This window comes from Trichinella spiralis, assembly GCF_000181795.1.
Source record: "Trichinella spiralis strain ISS 195 chromosome Unknown Scfld7, whole genome shotgun sequence".
In the NCBI taxonomy this organism is placed as follows: Eukaryota; Metazoa; Nematoda; class Enoplea; order Trichinellida; family Trichinellidae; genus Trichinella; species Trichinella spiralis.
Window position 1 is genome coordinate 716,707 of NW_003526946.1, and position 15,415 is coordinate 732,121.

The window sequence follows — 15,415 nt, forward strand, 5'->3', positions numbered from 1 at the left end:
TGCAAATATCTGCAAATATTCAAATAAAAAATTATTTATTCAACCTTTCGAAGTATATCTAGTCAAGAGAAATAAATCATTTTCACTTAAAACATACAAACATTCGAAATAGCTCCCGTTTAATTAAAACAAAAACTGATTAACTGCTGAGACGATATCCGAACTGATCATGTAAAAGTAATATTATGCAGGATGAACAGACTGTAAACGCGTCTGGATATATGAATTAAAGACACCTTCCTCTTCATTCATCAGGCGCATGCGTCGATAACCCAATTCACGGTACTGTTCAACATGATCTCGATATCTGTTGTATCCAATAGCTACAATATTTTGAAATTAGTCACTAGCAACAAATTAAATAACCAAACAAAACTACTCACAATTTTTATTTACACAAACGAAATAATCTTCATACTCTTCTGGTAACCAGTGATCCATCGGTGGAAATTTGGCAATCTTATTTAGCTGTACAGAAATAAAAATGAATAATTTCAATTGCATTACATAGCATGAAAAATAAAACTTTGCAAGTTGCACACTATTCTGAAGCATAGTAAACAATTAAATAAACAAATGAATAGATTCAAAAATTTTAGTGAAGGAAAATAATTACTTCTTTCTCGCATTCCTGGATAATGCTTTCATTTGCTTTAATAAACGCATCTAATCGTGTCATCTAAAACGCAAAAACAAAAGCATATTATAGCATAACAATTTTTTCTACTTCTCGTTTCTCTTCTTCATTAAGTTTTTTCAGCAAATCTTCTGGCTCTTTCATAGGAACAATATGAAGTGCTTTGAACTGCAAAATAAAAAGTAAAATTTCAAATTTTCAAAATAATAATGTATACAATTTATCGATTTATACCAATAGTATTTTAGAGCTCTACTAAATATTAAAAAAATAGTGACAGCTAATCTTAACATGCTCCACAATTGTTCGGTTGAGTTAAACTAAGACACTTTTGCGCCTCACCTTCTTTAAGATATAAGACTGTTGGACATTACATTATCAAATTTATCACTTTAAATGTAAATCCCAAATTACAAAAACAATTTCTAATTAAAATTACTTCCAGAATTAAAAAGAATAAAGCAAAAACTTCTTCAAGTAGTTCAGACAAATTTATTCTAAAACATACTATCAAGATAAAATTATATCAGGGTAAAGACGAATCAATTCTACATTGACAAAAATCGGTTGTTAAAACTTTAAATTTTATCATCTTTAAACATTCTTAAAAAATTCACCTGCTTCTCAAACTCGGTAACATCATAAAAACCAGCCGTCTTTTCTTTATAATAATTCCAATCAATCTCAGGCAATTTTTCCGGTAATGAAGCAACTCTAAACAATAATTTATGAATCATAATAAAAAACTTAAACAAGAACGTAATACTTATTGGTAGTTTCAAAAAAAAGTGATTTGAATGTGTCAAATTTGGAACGATCTTTCTCCAAAACTAATTTTGCATACTTATTCCAGTCAATGGCTGTACGGGTTAATCGCTTGGTAGCCATTAGAAGTTTTCACTTCGAAGCAACTGCAAAATAGTGAGTTGTTACAGAAAATTAAGTGTTTAAATGCAACTTAAAAGCCAGATTTAAACAACTTTTTCATATCAGATTAAAAAAGCATGTTAAAATAAAATTACGTACATTCACTATAGTATTCCAATTACACTGAATGTTTTGGATACAGTATATCGTAAATAAATGCAGGTTACCTATTATTTATACTTTATTAGTTTAACGATAATAATTTGAACTGTAAAAAAACACTTGAAACCAGCATGCTGATATATATCATATGAAAAGCTCATGCAATGACTATAATCACAAAAAATAAATAATATAATAACATTAATGCAGTAGAACTCTGATTATTTTATCACTGATTATCTGAACACATGATCATCCGAAGACATTTTGGCCGACTGGTTGGAATGCACTGCTTATGAAAATTAAATTCTGCTTGCGTTATATTAATACTCTGACATTCTGTAGTTTTAGAATTTTTATGCGCGGTATGTGTACTATTAGAAAGAAAAAAGTTTTGAGTTTGAAGCAAAAACTAGAAGTGTGTAAACGGGTGGACAGCGGCGTGTCGTTCCGGAAAATCGCTGAGGATTTTGATGTAGGTATGTCCATAAATCCAAATATCTGTCGAAGTCAGCGTCACTTGAGTAACTTTAACATGGATACTTCGAATAGCTGTTCTTCACGAAAATCGTTGCAAAAAGCGTCAAACAACGCGCTTGATTCAGAAATATACATGTGGTTCCTCCGGAAACTTGCACTAGACCAACCAATCAGTGGTCCCATTTGTCAAGAAAAAGCACTAGTTTTTAGTACTAAGCTTGGTGTTGATAATTTGTTTAGCCAGTTCTGGATGGCTAAGAAATATTAAAAGTCGGCATGACATTCGTGAGACGAAAATTCAAGATGAAAATTTGTCTGCTGACAATGAGAGATCAAAACGTCCACGAGCTTTGATTAGCACGCAGAACTTGCCGGTGGTTTATGATTATCAGCCAGAAGCCTGGGATTATTAGCTGAGATATTTAACTTGTTTAATTTAAACGACCATTATTATTTGAATTATCTAATAAATGTAATTCAGAAAATCATTTTTATCAAGAAACCATACCTATTGTATCATTTTAAAATTATATCTAATTTAACACAGTAATTGCAAATTTTATTAAACTTTTAAATTTAATTCCAAAAGTTATTAAAGTTCATTATATATTTAATGCTGTCAGAATTCAGAGCTTGAATCAAACATTCAACACATATTAAAATAAAAAGTATTCAAAATGGCCTAATAACGTAAAGAAATTTATACACCTTAAATTGACACAAAACACTGCCCGTGAATATTCGTTAACTGAAAATAAAATTACACAAAACTATATTATTTATTCAATTTGCTTAAAACGTAAAAAACAACATACATAAATCGGAAAATAACGCAAAAATAAAAATAAACGTTCAATTCGCAGATGATGGCTTCCAAACTTCAAATGATGTATCTTCAGAAACGCTCAATATTCTCAAAGGAGATGACGCACTCCAAGAAATGCCAGTGACAGCTTTCGAACATTTGCGAATAAACTAAAATTAATAAACAAAACTGTCTTTCATAATATACAATCTTATCAATATAAAACTTTACATTCCTAAATTAATTAATAAAAATGGAAAAAAATCACACAATGCCTATTGTAAAGTAAAAATACAATACATACTTCAACTTCTATTGGAAGGTCATTAGTTTCAGAATGTGATTTTATCCAGTTCCTAACAAAAAAATAATATAATATTATGTAAAAAAATAAAATTTATTCACCCAATCTTCCACAAAATTATATGGCCATCTGCTCCGGCAGATGCTAGTAAATCTTCGTGAAACGGTGACCAGACAACCTAACAATTGAAATTAAGTATTTAAATTTTCATTCATAAAAAAAGTTACGCAAATAACAAATTTTCGTTTAAGAAGATAAAATGAATGCTAAATAAATAAATAAATAAATAAATAAATGTGCAATTCTGATACAAAGAAATTTACCTGAGTAACTTCATTGCTGTGGTACTGCAGTAATTTCAAAGGTCTATACAAATTTCTGTCGTCCCATATAGCGACATTCTATATAAATGCAATAATGTTCAAAGATATCTGTATATATCTAACCAATGATATAACCAAAAACAGTTAAATAAACGTAAAAATCATTACCCCTTTGATATCACCAGTTGCTAAATAATTCTGATCGAAGGGATTAAACGACAAGCACATAATTTCACTATTTGTTGTATTTGATTGCAGTGCAAACTCTCCATCTCCATTTGTACGAACGTCCCAACTAAGAAGAAGATAATTAACATATTATAATAATAGAATTAGCAAAATACTCAGCAAATTACATGAAAAGTTTTCCATTGTTGTCGACTGTGCCGAATACAAAGTCATAAAAAGGATGCCAACAGACATCATTAATAGCACCACGACGAATTCGAAACGTACTCAAAGGGTGAATGGTGTCACTGTTGACTATTGAATGCAAAACTGACCATAAGCAAATTGTATTGTCGTGGCCAGCAGCGACGAGCATTCCAGGGAAGCTGGCATTCCATGATAAGCCATATCCACACGAACCCAAACCTTTCAAAGTCCAGGTATTCTTTTCCATTAAATCTAAATGAAAAATCAACAAATAAAAAATAAAATAAAAAAGATTGAAATGAATTTCCTTCCTACTGGTGTCATCGGATGGCTTCGTTAAATCACAGAATAAAATATCATTTCCTTCGTTTCGGCAAGCAACTTGCAAAGGATTTTGTGGCATGAATTTCATGTTAAAAATTCGCCATTTCGATGAAACTGATCGACGTTCGCTGATCATATCCGACAAAGATTCGCATATGGAAACACCAGTCTTGCCTTTCTGAGGCTTCTTCCGTAATTTAGCAATGTCTTCTTCTGATGGAATCGAAGCCAATAATAATTTACTCCTACTTGAGGCATTTTTATTTTTGTTCATGCCAAGCAAAACAAGCTCTCCGGAATCCAAAGTAGTCCTAATAAAATTGAAATTAAAAAAATTTTCAAATTAAAAATTTCTTTCAAATCTAGTCATTTATTTGGAGAAAAGCTGCAATCAAAATTTCATAATTTCAACTTATTTAATGTGCTTGATTGAACCAGTGCGTAAACAGGCACAACGAAATCCAACTGCAATAATAATTTTCTATTACTGCTTTTCCCCCTAATTTTACAGTATTATCAAAATTTAAATAAGTATTCAACAAGCCAACTTACTCAGGAAAATCGCAACTTGGCAAAGATTGAACAGAATATGATGCATACTTTAGCTGATGACTGAATTTCTGAAAAAAACGAAACATGTGAAAATAAATCTTCAACATTTTTAAAAGTTGATACGATAAATTAATGTTAAATTTTTGCAAAATCATTCATAAAAGAAATTTGCTTACAATGATTTTTGAAATCCCATGTTCAAAAAGCCATTTCATAATTTAAAATTCGCTCTACACAATTTTAATAAGAACCGAGCCAAAAATTAATATTAAAATAATTATTCTACTTAACATATAGAGGTAAAAATCATCAACTTATGTGAAACAGTGAACAACTCATACAATATCTTCGGCTGAAAAAAGTTAAGTACACATACAAACATTTGTTCATACTGCACAATCATCTTCTTTCAGTTTCCAATGTATTTTACAACTGAATATTCTTTTGACCTGACTGTTTCTATGTTAAACCATCGAATGCAACTTTTTCACATTTTCATATTTATTCAACAAATATAAATAAAATCAAATCCATCTTATGAATGAATAAAAAGCATTTAAATATAAATTTAAAAGAAAAAAATTCCGGGTATCAGGTCAAAATATCTTCTTGAAAAAAAGGTTTTTCTGTCGTCGCATAACCTATAAGGAAAGTTAAACTCTTTCGCTAACACATAGCTCTTAACATTATTTTAAGCAAAGCTGAAAAAATTGCCAGACTAAATGAACACGAAAAATTTGCATTTCATTAAGTGAAATAACCATGAATAAATGATAAAATTCAGCTGCACAGCGCAATAAAAATGCTTGGCTGTTAAAAAGTAGCCTCTTAGAAGAAATGGTAAGTAAATACAGTACAGAGACAGTGCTAAAAAATAAAAAATTGAATTAATGAGAAACTTTTCATTTTAGATTTAAAATAAGTGATTATAATTTTAAAGTAGAAATTTGTTATCAAAAAATATAAACCAAAAATAAGAATTCAAACTTAATAATCAAAAAACAATCTAATTTTATTAACAACTAGCGCTAGTATTCAACAGCATAACAAAAGTGGTCAATCCTTACACATGCTACTAAAATAAATCAAAACATTTTCATATGACAAAAAAATGAAATCAAAAGCAGAAGAAGCGTAACAAGAATAAGCATATATTAAAAAAGAATCACTCACATATTCAAATGCAAAAGATTTCATTTCATTCTGTAATGGATGAGAATAATTTCAAAAGGATTTGATAAAAAAGACGAACAAATATATTCACATTTTATATTAGTCTTACTGTAAAATTCAAGCTGATTTGAATGTCAAGGATAAGTCACTGTGGCACTTAAAAAATAGCTGTTTTTATATTTAATTATAAATAATGGAATAAAATGTAAAAAGTTATTTTTTATTTTAAATATGAGAGTAGTTTTTTATTTTAATGTAGACAAAAATGGATTTAAAATATTTCATTTATTAGATAATATAAAGAACAAAAATTTAATATATTAATTCAATATATTATTTGCATTTAAGCAGCTAAATTTTACATTATTTTACCAGCTTATTTAATTACAAGAATTTATAAACTTTATTATCAAGTTAACAGTATGAAATATTGTTGTTGTAAGTTGATTGCATTGTAGGTGTTGTTCTATATTTTAAAGTTGCATTGTTATTTTCGCCATTTGACATAAACGATGGCAATTCATCCAGGAGCAGCAAGCATGATCGAAAGATCCTACAAATCTGTTTTTGGTGAGTAAGCTTTTTGAATATTTTAAAATGTGGTCGATTTTATAATACCATGTTTTGATGTTATGGCTTGAAAATATTTTTTGAGAATGTAAATAATTTTATCATTTTCACGAATAAAATTCTCTGATATTTTACTAATTATGAAATGTTTAACAAATTAGGCCGTTAAATTTACAATCTATTTATGTTAAATAATGTAAATTTTGTGAAATTGAATTGTAATCGAAGGAATCGGTGTTTTGCAGTTGGAAACATCAGCTATGATGCAACAGAAGAAGAGTTGAAGGAAATATTTTCGCAAGTGGGTCCTGTTGTTGGATTTCGGTATGTTTGCAAAATATAAAACAATTTTTCAATTAAAATGGAACTATTTTAGACTTGTGTTCGATCGCGAAACGGGCAAACCAAAAGGATATGGTTTTTGTGAATATTTAGATCAAGAAACTGCTTTGAGCGCTCAGCGAAACTTATGCAACTACGAGTTTCACGGAAGACCACTGCGTGTCGATGCGGCTGTGGGCGATCGAAGTCGGGAAGAGATGCAGCGTAATTTTTTATCATTTTATCTGCTTTTTGCATGTTTTGTTTTGTGCTTTTATGTTGATGGTTGGTCATTTTCAGAATTGCAGATCACTTTGGCAGCACCGGAAGAAGAGGTTACTGTTAATATTTTATTCGATTATTGAAGTAATTATGCAATTATAATTCATGCAGAATCCTTATGGACCGGAGGTGGATTCTGAAAAATGTCCTGAGATGATAGTTCACCAAGTTGCATCGTTACCGCCAGAACAGATGGATGAATTTTTGATTGAGTTGAAAGTATTGTTAAATTTATTTTTTGTTAAATGTTTTTATTGCTTCATCTTATAATTTAAATTTTTGACAAAACAGTAAGTAATTGGAGAAATTTTCAAATTGTCGAATAATTTATTGGAAATGAAATAATTCTTTATGTTGATTATTTATGAAATGTGGTCTAATTGTTGTGATGCATTTTTAGTATGGATGTGAAATTAATAAACGTCGTATTGTACGTTTACTTAAAAAGAATCAACAGTTAGCGCAGGCTTTGGTTTACGTGATGCTTCGAATGAATTTGATTGAACCATCTGAAGCAGCCACTTTTTTTAGCGATTCACGGAAGAAAGTAAATTTTTTAAGAAAAAATAATTTTTTTGTAAAATTTTATTATATATTTTAAGGGTATGAAAAAGGCGAAAGCTCGTAAAGTTGGAAATGTTCCCTTGAGCATATCACATAAAAGAATTGCCGAATCTGCTTTTCGTAAGGAAGTTATGCTACAATTTTGCAAATTATATGCAGAATAATAATTTTTAGCTTCGGTGTCTGATCCTACGATCAGTTGTATTCCAGCGTTCAAACGACCTTCTCATTCAACGGCAGGTATTCCGTTTGAAAATAGAGAAAGAATTAATCTTTCGGAAATTCCACTTCCAGCTTATCCAGCTCCAGCAGGTTGAAATATTTATATAATAATTTTTAATTCATCCTTTTGAAAATGCTTTCATTTTTTTGTACAGCAGCAGCAGCAAGAGTTGAACCACCACCGTTCGTTCAATCGACTGTCACTCAACCTTCTTCAGTAAGATTGTTCATAATTTTATTGCTTGGAGCTTAAATTTACTTTTTTATTGCTTTTCTTTTTCAGCATACCGGTAGTCATGGCGTAAGTGAAACGGAAATGGTATGACATTTTAATTTTTTATAATTTGCATAACTAATTTTTTTGTTCAATTTTCATCATTTCATTATTAATGATGTTCATATTTATTAGAAATCACTGCTTTCGCAATTGATGAGCTTAACCGACGACCAGATTGCCTGTTTGCCTTTTCAGCAGAAGCAAGAAATTTTGCTGCTGAAAGCTCAACTGCAGAATAAATCGTTGTTCTAGAGAACATTCAAACTGATTCTTATTTCTGTTATGTTATTATAAGGAATAATTTTTGTTTCAAAGCTATTCATCACCATGACAACTTTTATTTTAGTCACACTTTTTGTTCAGAAAATATTGTATATTTGTTGCTATGAAGAAAATTTTCATGAATCGAAATAATAATTGCTAACAATTTCTTCTTTCTCTTGGCTATGTACACTATTGGAAAAGTACAACTATTGTAGTAATTTACACAATTTTAAATTAATACATGAGAGCAAATGAAAATGTGTCGGCAGGATGAACAGAAAAATTTCAACGTACACAACTAGAAGCTAATTTTCCACAGCTTTACATTAGCATCCTGTCCTGTTGAGACCAAAGTATTGTTATTCCACCATTCGATGTTTGTTATTTGGCTCATTTTATGTGCCCCTGAAATGGATAAATGATGGACTGTAAAAATCAGTAAATAATCAACACTGGCTTTTGCACCTTTGATTATCAGAGGATGTTCGCCAGCATTTTCCATATCCCAAACGATGATGTTGGTATCCAAGCTTCCGGTTGCAATGTGACGACTATCCGGGCACCATGCCAAACAGTTGATCTTGGCTAGGTGGAAAGTCCAGTCATTTTTCACGGCGCGCTGAAACAAAATATTAATGATCATCACTTAAACAAAAGATCCACCACCACAACCTCCAATGTTTTCGCCGTGTATGGAATCAGTCGTCGAGTGGCGTCGGCAACGGCAATGTATTTACCGTCGATGCTAAATCTCAAACTGGTGATCGCTCCTAAATGGGTTTCCTCCTTCAACAGCTGCATCGAACCAGCATCAGAAAATTCGTACAGACGAATTTTGTTATCCTAGAAAAATTTTTTCAAATTTTCAAATGCATACATTTTGCGAAAAAATAGCCAAACCGACCCCGGATCCGACCGCCAGTAAATTTTCCGTCGGATGTATGGCAATAGCACTGGCTTCGTAGTTGATCGTCTGCCGTGCCGAGAGACTGCTGCCGTTGTAGAGGAGAACTTCATTCAAACAAGCCACAGCAATTAATTTCGGATCTCCCTCTCGAACCGCGACCGCTTGTGGCTGTGAGCCAAGCTTAACTGACCAGTGGCTATTGCTTTCGTCCTGTTGGCAGCAGGCCAACATGTCATCCATGCCGACCGAGATCAAAGTCGATAACGTGCACACCATCGACTGAACTTGAGATTTGTGCCCTTGATGGGTAAATTCTTCCGCCTGGCCGCTGCTCTCTTTCCATCTCACTGGATGTCATAAATGAATAATTGAAATGAAAGCAAAATTAACAAACAAAATAACTTCATCTCCCCCTCCTCCTGCCCCCCCCACTGTTACCTATTTTTCCCTCCATGTCACCAGTGAAAACTGTATCCCGACTTGGGTCAATTGCCAAAGCGGTAATTGGTTTGTTGTGGCCTTTGATGATCATGCGCGGTTTGTTCGGATTGTTCACATCCAGATAGTTGATACAGCCGCCCAACGAGACTGAAAGCAAATAATCGCCTTGCCAAAGACACGCCAACTGCTGATCATCGATAGAATTGCCAAATTTGAAAGTGCTTAAAATGGATCGATGCAAAAAAAGGCTAAAAGCCGGAGGTATAATTTCACCTGACAACGTTTCCAGTTTCGACATCCCAAATTTTGCAAGTCTTGTCAGCAGACGCGGTAAGCAATTGACTACCGTCTGATTTCCAGCTGAGCTATAGTTTTAATTAAAATTAAAATACGCATGTGCATGTGGTTTTTGCATCTCATCTTACTGCATAAGCACTGCCGTCGTGCGCTTTACCTTTGCATGCAGGATCGACAAATTCTTTAACAACACTACCTTCTAGTCCTTCGTAGACAAATACCTGAACAATAAAATAAAAAGCAACTGGATAAAAATAAACTTTCAATAAAGTTTTAAAACAAATATATATACATACACACACACACATATATATATATGTATATATGTCATATACAGATCTGGTTGGTTACCTTTCCGTCAGCTCCGCATGATGCGAAAAGCTGTCCATCCGGCGCATAACGGACACACTGAGCAAATCGACTATGATTGTAATTGAGGGTTTTGAATTTGAAAGGCGGTCCTTCAAAAATTGCCGTCGAATTGTCCTCAGAAGCGCAAACAATGCGCAACGGCTTCACTGGACGGAAGTCGACCGAATTCAGTGCCTTAGTTTGGCCGCACAGTGTGCCGTTGCTGGTGCCAGTTTCAAACAGGAAGACGTGCCCAAATTTCTCTCTGCCGTCACCGACCACCGCCAAGCGTTGACCATCCTCTGACCAGCCGATGTCACGGACCGCGCCGGGCAGTGGCTGATATTCTTTTTTCAAAATATGCTCCTTCTGGGTTGTATCCCAGATTCTTATTTTGCCAGATTTATCTGTTTGGAAAAAACTGATTTTTCTCTTTTTGAATAGCTAAATGACAATATTTACCACTGCTCACCTCCTGAAGCGATGTAAGCACCATTTGGAGAATATTTCGCCACGGTTGTCAACGTTGAATGTTCGGTGTAAACGTCGCTTATTTTCGGGTTCTAAAAGCATTCATCATTCGAACAACAACACTTGCCTTCTTCATTCCACTCCGTAAAATAAACGTCACATAATACATATATATATCGGAAAGCTTACTTCCAAATCACGAATAACAACACTATTTCCATTGCAGTATAAAAAATTTTTCCCCTTCGGATCCCCATTCAAAACCATTGGCATACCACGAGTAGTTCTTGGCAAAGCGGCAAAAACATTCTCTGTTAAAAATAAAAAGTGACTTCAACAAAATAAAACATATCCATACATACCTAGATGATAATTCATTTTCTTCTCCAAATGGAAAAAATTCAACTCTGATCAAAAATGGAATATTTCGAACAAGAAATCCCAATGCGGCTGATAAAAGTCAACAAAATTAAAAGACAAATTCCGCAAAAACACTCTGTTTTCACTGAATTCAATCTTCAAGGCAACGGAATAACACTAGAGCGAACAGCTGCTAAATATAGCAAAAGAATTTCGTGCATGACACATGTTTGCACAGAAAGTAAAATGACTTTCAAGTTTTCTTTTCATACGGTAAAATGCATTGCAATACTTCAACTGGAATATAGTGCTGATGTTCTTTTATCATGTATAGTTTGAAATCATTGAGCAAACTTTCCTTTTTTTGATTTAAACTATTCTTGCGTTTTGCCAGTGATGAATTTCCTATTTTAATGTTAATGCATGCGTATTTGAGATAATTTTCAACGCTATGATAATAGTATTGCTTGGAAGCGGTTTCAATTTTTATGCACAACATTAAATAAATGGCCCTCCACTGAAAACTTTGACATTTGTACCTGCGAAAAGGATACTGTCGCCCAACGATTGAACCCAATTGGATAGCTGTTGTACGATGACATTGAACGATGCAAATGGCCTTTGTTGTCTCGTCGATGATAATTGTTCACCTAAGTTCAATGTTAATTCAAGGTTTGCTCCCATTCCCACTAACCAACAGTAGGGTTTCTGGAGCGTGCTTATCGTAACAACATTTTTTTCCTTTTTGTTTGACAGTGAGGTGACAGCAGTTTATAAAACTCGATTTTGGTTCTACTCGTTTCCCTGCTGAAACGACTGAGTCAGCACTCTACGTGCAATAGTGCCACTAAGTAGAAGAAGCAGTGACCTTTGATCGTTATACCTGTAACCTCTGCCCGAAGGGTTGAAATTCAGCTGAAACTACATGTGTTGGCTGTTTCCAGAAAGTTGACACTTGGTGATATTTTAGTAGAAATCAGGTGGACGAACAGTTGAAATTTTCAAAAAATAATCAGAATGCCAAGTAGCCAAAAATCTAACGGCAATTCAGTTTCAAATCAGCTGTATCTTATTATAGATATATAAGATGATGTCCTTCACTCGCTAAATAGATCAGTAGTCGATTTCAAAAACGAAATCAACAAAATACAGTCAGTACACGATTACAATCGAAAAACTAAGAAATGAAACCTAAATGGCATGAACGATCGTAGCATGCACATGCTCTCAACGAAAACCAAATGGTTGAACCAGATACTCAAATTAATAACCGTATGAAAGTCACTGCAGGTAAATGACAGTCTCGACCATCAATCATGTATCAGTTTAATAAACGACGTAAGGAACAATAAACAGTTGATACAGATTTTATACGTTAACTTTTAATTATTTTTATAAGATCTTGAAAATAATTTATTTAGTTACTGTAGTTTACAAATAGAACAAACTTTTCATTATTACTGTATTCCCTTTGCCTATATGTTTTTTGGAATGGCTTCTCAATGTAATAATTTAAATGTGCCTATTTTATATCAGAAATGTAAATTAGATCCAAATTACGCAAAATATGCAAAAGAGAATCGTGGTGGTGCTCAGCTTGCCAATCCCCCTGGTTTTACAACGGCAGCTTTATCAGTATCGGATGGTGGAAGCCGAGAAACAGACAAACATTTAATGGCTAAAAGAGCATGGGATATTGCTTTTGGTCCACTCAAGCAAGTACCGATGAACCTTTTCATTATGTACATGGCCGGAAATTCCATATCCATTTTTCCAATAATGATGGTTTGCATGATGTTGATCAGACCGGTGAAGGCATTGCTTTCTGTGAATGCTGTCTTCAAATCGGTAGAAAAATCGGACGACGGTTACATGCTTGGAGAAAAGTTTGTTTTTGTATTGGGGAACATTATTGGTATATTTTTTGCGCTTTATAAGTGTTCTTCAATGGGACTGCTGCCCACTCACAAATCAGATTGGCTCGCCTTTGCAAACATGCCCGAAAGAATGGAGTACGCAGTTGGTGGTTTGAGCTTTTCTTAATTTTGAAATATTTTGTTTGTTTTGTTCAGCTTCTCTGTTTTGAAATACATTTTCTTATTTGCATTCGTTGAATTTGAAATATTTTTGTGATACAACACGTTCTGCTTGATAATTAAAAATGCACTGTATAATATATAATTACATACATATATTTACGTCTGTGCTTATTTAATTCAGTTGAAATTAAACAGATTGTTGAAAATTTTGTCCATTGAATTTATTATTATAATGATATGAGAAGTTAATTGCTTTGATGGGTTGCTGCTAAATGTTGATTCTACATAATTTGTGCATAATTTACTTTTGTTTCTTTTATTTCTTGTATATTTCGTTTTTTGAGCTAAATTTCCCCTTTTTTTAAATAAATACTTCGAAAAGCGTTAAGTAATTTAAAATTTTAAAACATTTACCAAAAATAAACGCGATTCGAAAGGATAAAGTTGTGTTGGAAAAATTGCAATTATTACACTTTTGTATTGTGAAGAATAACAATGACAAAGGTAGATCACGTTGACAGACAATGTTTTCAATAAGCATTTGTCTAATCTGTTACAACAGTTGACCACGAAGCATTGTGAGACAAATCGTCGTCAGTGTGGTTGGACGAGAAATCTTTTCAACATGCTCAACTGAGCAAACAGAGTTCATGTCTTTGCACCAAGCTGCTGTTTTAATACTGGAACAATGGATGTTTGTAAACAGCAGCAGTGCTGATTATCACCTGTAAGCTGGAACGTGTAAACAGCAGTCAAACCAAGAGCTGTTGGGATTTTGAAGGAAATCAATGCGGTTCGATTGGATTTCAGTCGGTATTTTTTTCTTCCTTTGCACATCGGTAAGTATTGCATGGTGCAGATGTTGCAAACAAACATGATAGCAGCAGCATGGGGTTCTGTATTTTCTGTATTTCTGTTCAGCACATAGTCCAGAGCTGCCGTTGTGGTATATCTAAGGAGGTGGGCTCGTTGTCGGTAAATGATGCTGCTGGCAATGATACGTTCGGCGGTTCTGAAACCAAAGCCAATCTCTTTCCATGGCAAGTCTATCTGACCGTTAAAGAGGGAACGACCGAATGGAAATGCGGTGGAGTTTTAATTCCAACGAAGCATACCAAAGGGACCAACCTGGTGCTGACTGCGTCTGAATGTTTACTTTATTTGTAAATTTCAAAAAAACAATACATCACACGTACTGTATTTTATTTTGTTCGCTTTGTTTTGTTCTAGTACTTCAATTGTGAAACCATCATCGGTCAAAGTATTTGTTGGAACCAATGAACTTGGCAGTGGTAATTCTGTATCGGTGGAAAAAATTATGGCTTTGAAAAATCAAGAAATTATGGGCTTTGACAATATCGCCTTGTTGAAGCTTACTCAGATGGTCGATTATTCCGACAAAGTGCAAGCAATATGCTTGCCTGAGCAAGACAAAGAAACCCCATACGGAAAAGAATGTTACGTTTCTGGTTGGGGATTAAGGCCACGTAAAATCACACACACTTCATGCCCAATTTATTTGCTCTCACGCATTCATTTCTAAATTTTGTTCACAGATTTGAAGAAGCCTTTGACGAACAAGTTACACCACGCTAGAATTCCAGTCAATTATGCTTATTGTGCCATTTATCGAGACGAATATTACGTTTTCTGCGCTGGATATGATCAAGGAGCGAAGGACATTTTAATGGTAGTAAATTTTTGCATCTTTAAAAATTTACGTGTATCGTGTTTTTTCCCCTAATTCAAGGAAGACCTCGGCGGACCACTGATGTGCAAAGAAGGTGAAAAATTCACACTGCATGGCTTATTCGTTTTCAAACCTGCGAAACAGAAACCATCCCATTATTCCGCCTATACAAAAGTATCTTCTTATATCAAATGGATGAGAAGCGCTCTCAGCGGTGAAGCTTACGAAGCAAAAAATTTATCAAAAATGTAACTGTTACAGACAAAATATTAAGAATTAAAAATTGAAAAATTCAGAAACAATAAATAAATTGCATTCACTTTCTACGCATCAAGTTACGTGCAAAAAATAAAATAA

The 15,415-nt window shown here is 33.4% G+C and overlaps 4 protein-coding genes across 4 annotated transcripts; 2 read left to right on the top strand and 2 right to left on the bottom strand.

The window, feature by feature from the left end:
• Positions 1-183: 183 nt before the first annotated feature.
• On the bottom strand, positions 184-6,026 carry Tsp_11545 (hypothetical protein). Its single transcript, XM_003373085.1, has 12 exons — positions 6,003-6,026; positions 4,830-4,897; positions 4,269-4,525; positions 3,935-4,205; positions 3,747-3,873; positions 3,579-3,656; positions 3,357-3,433; positions 1,255-1,351; positions 728-805; positions 617-679; positions 384-546; positions 184-323 (listed from the first exon to the last, which is right to left on the bottom strand). Exons 1-12 carry the CDS (start codon positions 6,024-6,026, stop codon positions 184-186), a joined length of 1,443 nt encoding a protein of 480 aa, XP_003373133.1.
• A 488-nt stretch (positions 6,027-6,514) lies between these two features.
• Tsp_11546 (cleavage stimulation factor subunit, tau variant) lies at positions 6,515-8,490 on the top strand. Its single transcript, XM_003373086.1, has 11 exons — positions 6,515-6,576; positions 6,801-6,896; positions 6,949-7,118; positions 7,194-7,228; positions 7,287-7,394; positions 7,576-7,722; positions 7,778-7,859; positions 7,914-8,051; positions 8,117-8,178; positions 8,245-8,280; positions 8,371-8,490. Exons 1-11 carry the CDS (start codon positions 6,515-6,517, stop codon positions 8,488-8,490), a joined length of 1,056 nt encoding a protein of 351 aa, XP_003373134.1.
• Positions 8,491-8,800: 310 nt separating this feature from the next.
• Tsp_11547 (actin-interacting protein 1) lies at positions 8,801-11,828 on the bottom strand. Its single transcript, XM_003373087.1, has 12 exons — positions 11,705-11,828; positions 11,332-11,419; positions 11,159-11,300; positions 10,971-11,061; positions 10,499-10,905; positions 10,276-10,368; positions 10,124-10,215; positions 9,848-10,071; positions 9,380-9,756; positions 9,166-9,345; positions 8,956-9,121; positions 8,801-8,907 (listed from the first exon to the last, which is right to left on the bottom strand). Exons 1-12 carry the CDS (start codon positions 11,826-11,828, stop codon positions 8,801-8,803), a joined length of 2,091 nt encoding a protein of 696 aa, XP_003373135.1.
• Positions 11,829-12,570: 742 nt separating this feature from the next.
• Positions 12,571-15,310, top strand: Tsp_11548 (transmembrane protein 85). The gene is made up of 6 exons (XM_003373088.1): positions 12,571-12,619; positions 12,771-13,355; positions 14,075-14,207; positions 14,599-14,855; positions 14,925-15,058; positions 15,119-15,310. Exons 1-6 carry the CDS (start codon positions 12,571-12,573, stop codon positions 15,308-15,310), a joined length of 1,350 nt encoding a protein of 449 aa, XP_003373136.1.
• The last annotated feature ends 105 nt before the right edge of the window (positions 15,311-15,415 follow it).

Excerpts from the sequence above, each read along its gene's own strand:
- Tsp_11545 (XM_003373085.1), bottom strand. The coding sequence starts at position 6,026 with ATGAAATCTTTTGCATTTGAATAT. Across the intron at positions 680-727 it reads ATGAAGAAGAGAAACGAGAA|ATGACACGATTAGATGCGTT; the intron begins GTAGAAAAAATT and ends TTTGCGTTTTAG. Across the intron at positions 547-616 it reads TCCAGGAATGCGAGAAAGAA|AATAGTGTGCAACTTGCAAA; the intron begins GTAATTATTTTC and ends ACTATGCTTCAG.
- Tsp_11546 (XM_003373086.1), top strand. The coding sequence starts at position 6,515 with ATGGCAATTCATCCAGGAGCAGCAAGCATGATCGAAAGATCCTACAAA. Across the intron at positions 6,897-6,948 it reads GGTCCTGTTGTTGGATTTCG|ACTTGTGTTCGATCGCGAAA; the intron begins GTATGTTTGCAA and ends GAACTATTTTAG. Across the intron at positions 8,179-8,244 it reads CTGTCACTCAACCTTCTTCA|CATACCGGTAGTCATGGCGT; the intron begins GTAAGATTGTTC and ends TTTCTTTTTCAG.
- Tsp_11548 (XM_003373088.1), top strand. The coding sequence starts at position 12,571 with ATGGTTGAACCAGATACTCAAATTAATAACCGTATGAAAGTCACTGCA. Across the intron at positions 13,356-14,074 it reads AATGGAGTACGCAGTTGGTG|CAGCAGTGCTGATTATCACC; the intron begins GTTTGAGCTTTT and ends GTTTGTAAACAG. Across the intron at positions 14,208-14,598 it reads TTTTCTTCCTTTGCACATCG|TACTTCAATTGTGAAACCAT; the intron begins GTAAGTATTGCA and ends GTTTTGTTCTAG.
- Tsp_11547 (XM_003373087.1), bottom strand. The coding sequence starts at position 11,828 with ATGTTGTGCATAAAAATTGAAACCGCTTCCAAGCAATACTATTATCAT. Across the intron at positions 11,420-11,704 it reads ACTGGCAAAACGCAAGAATA|CCGCATTGGGATTTCTTGTT; the intron begins GTTTAAATCAAA and ends GACTTTTATCAG. Across the intron at positions 8,908-8,955 it reads AATCAAAGGTGCAAAAGCCA|GGGCACATAAAATGAGCCAA; the intron begins GTGTTGATTATT and ends TATCCATTTCAG.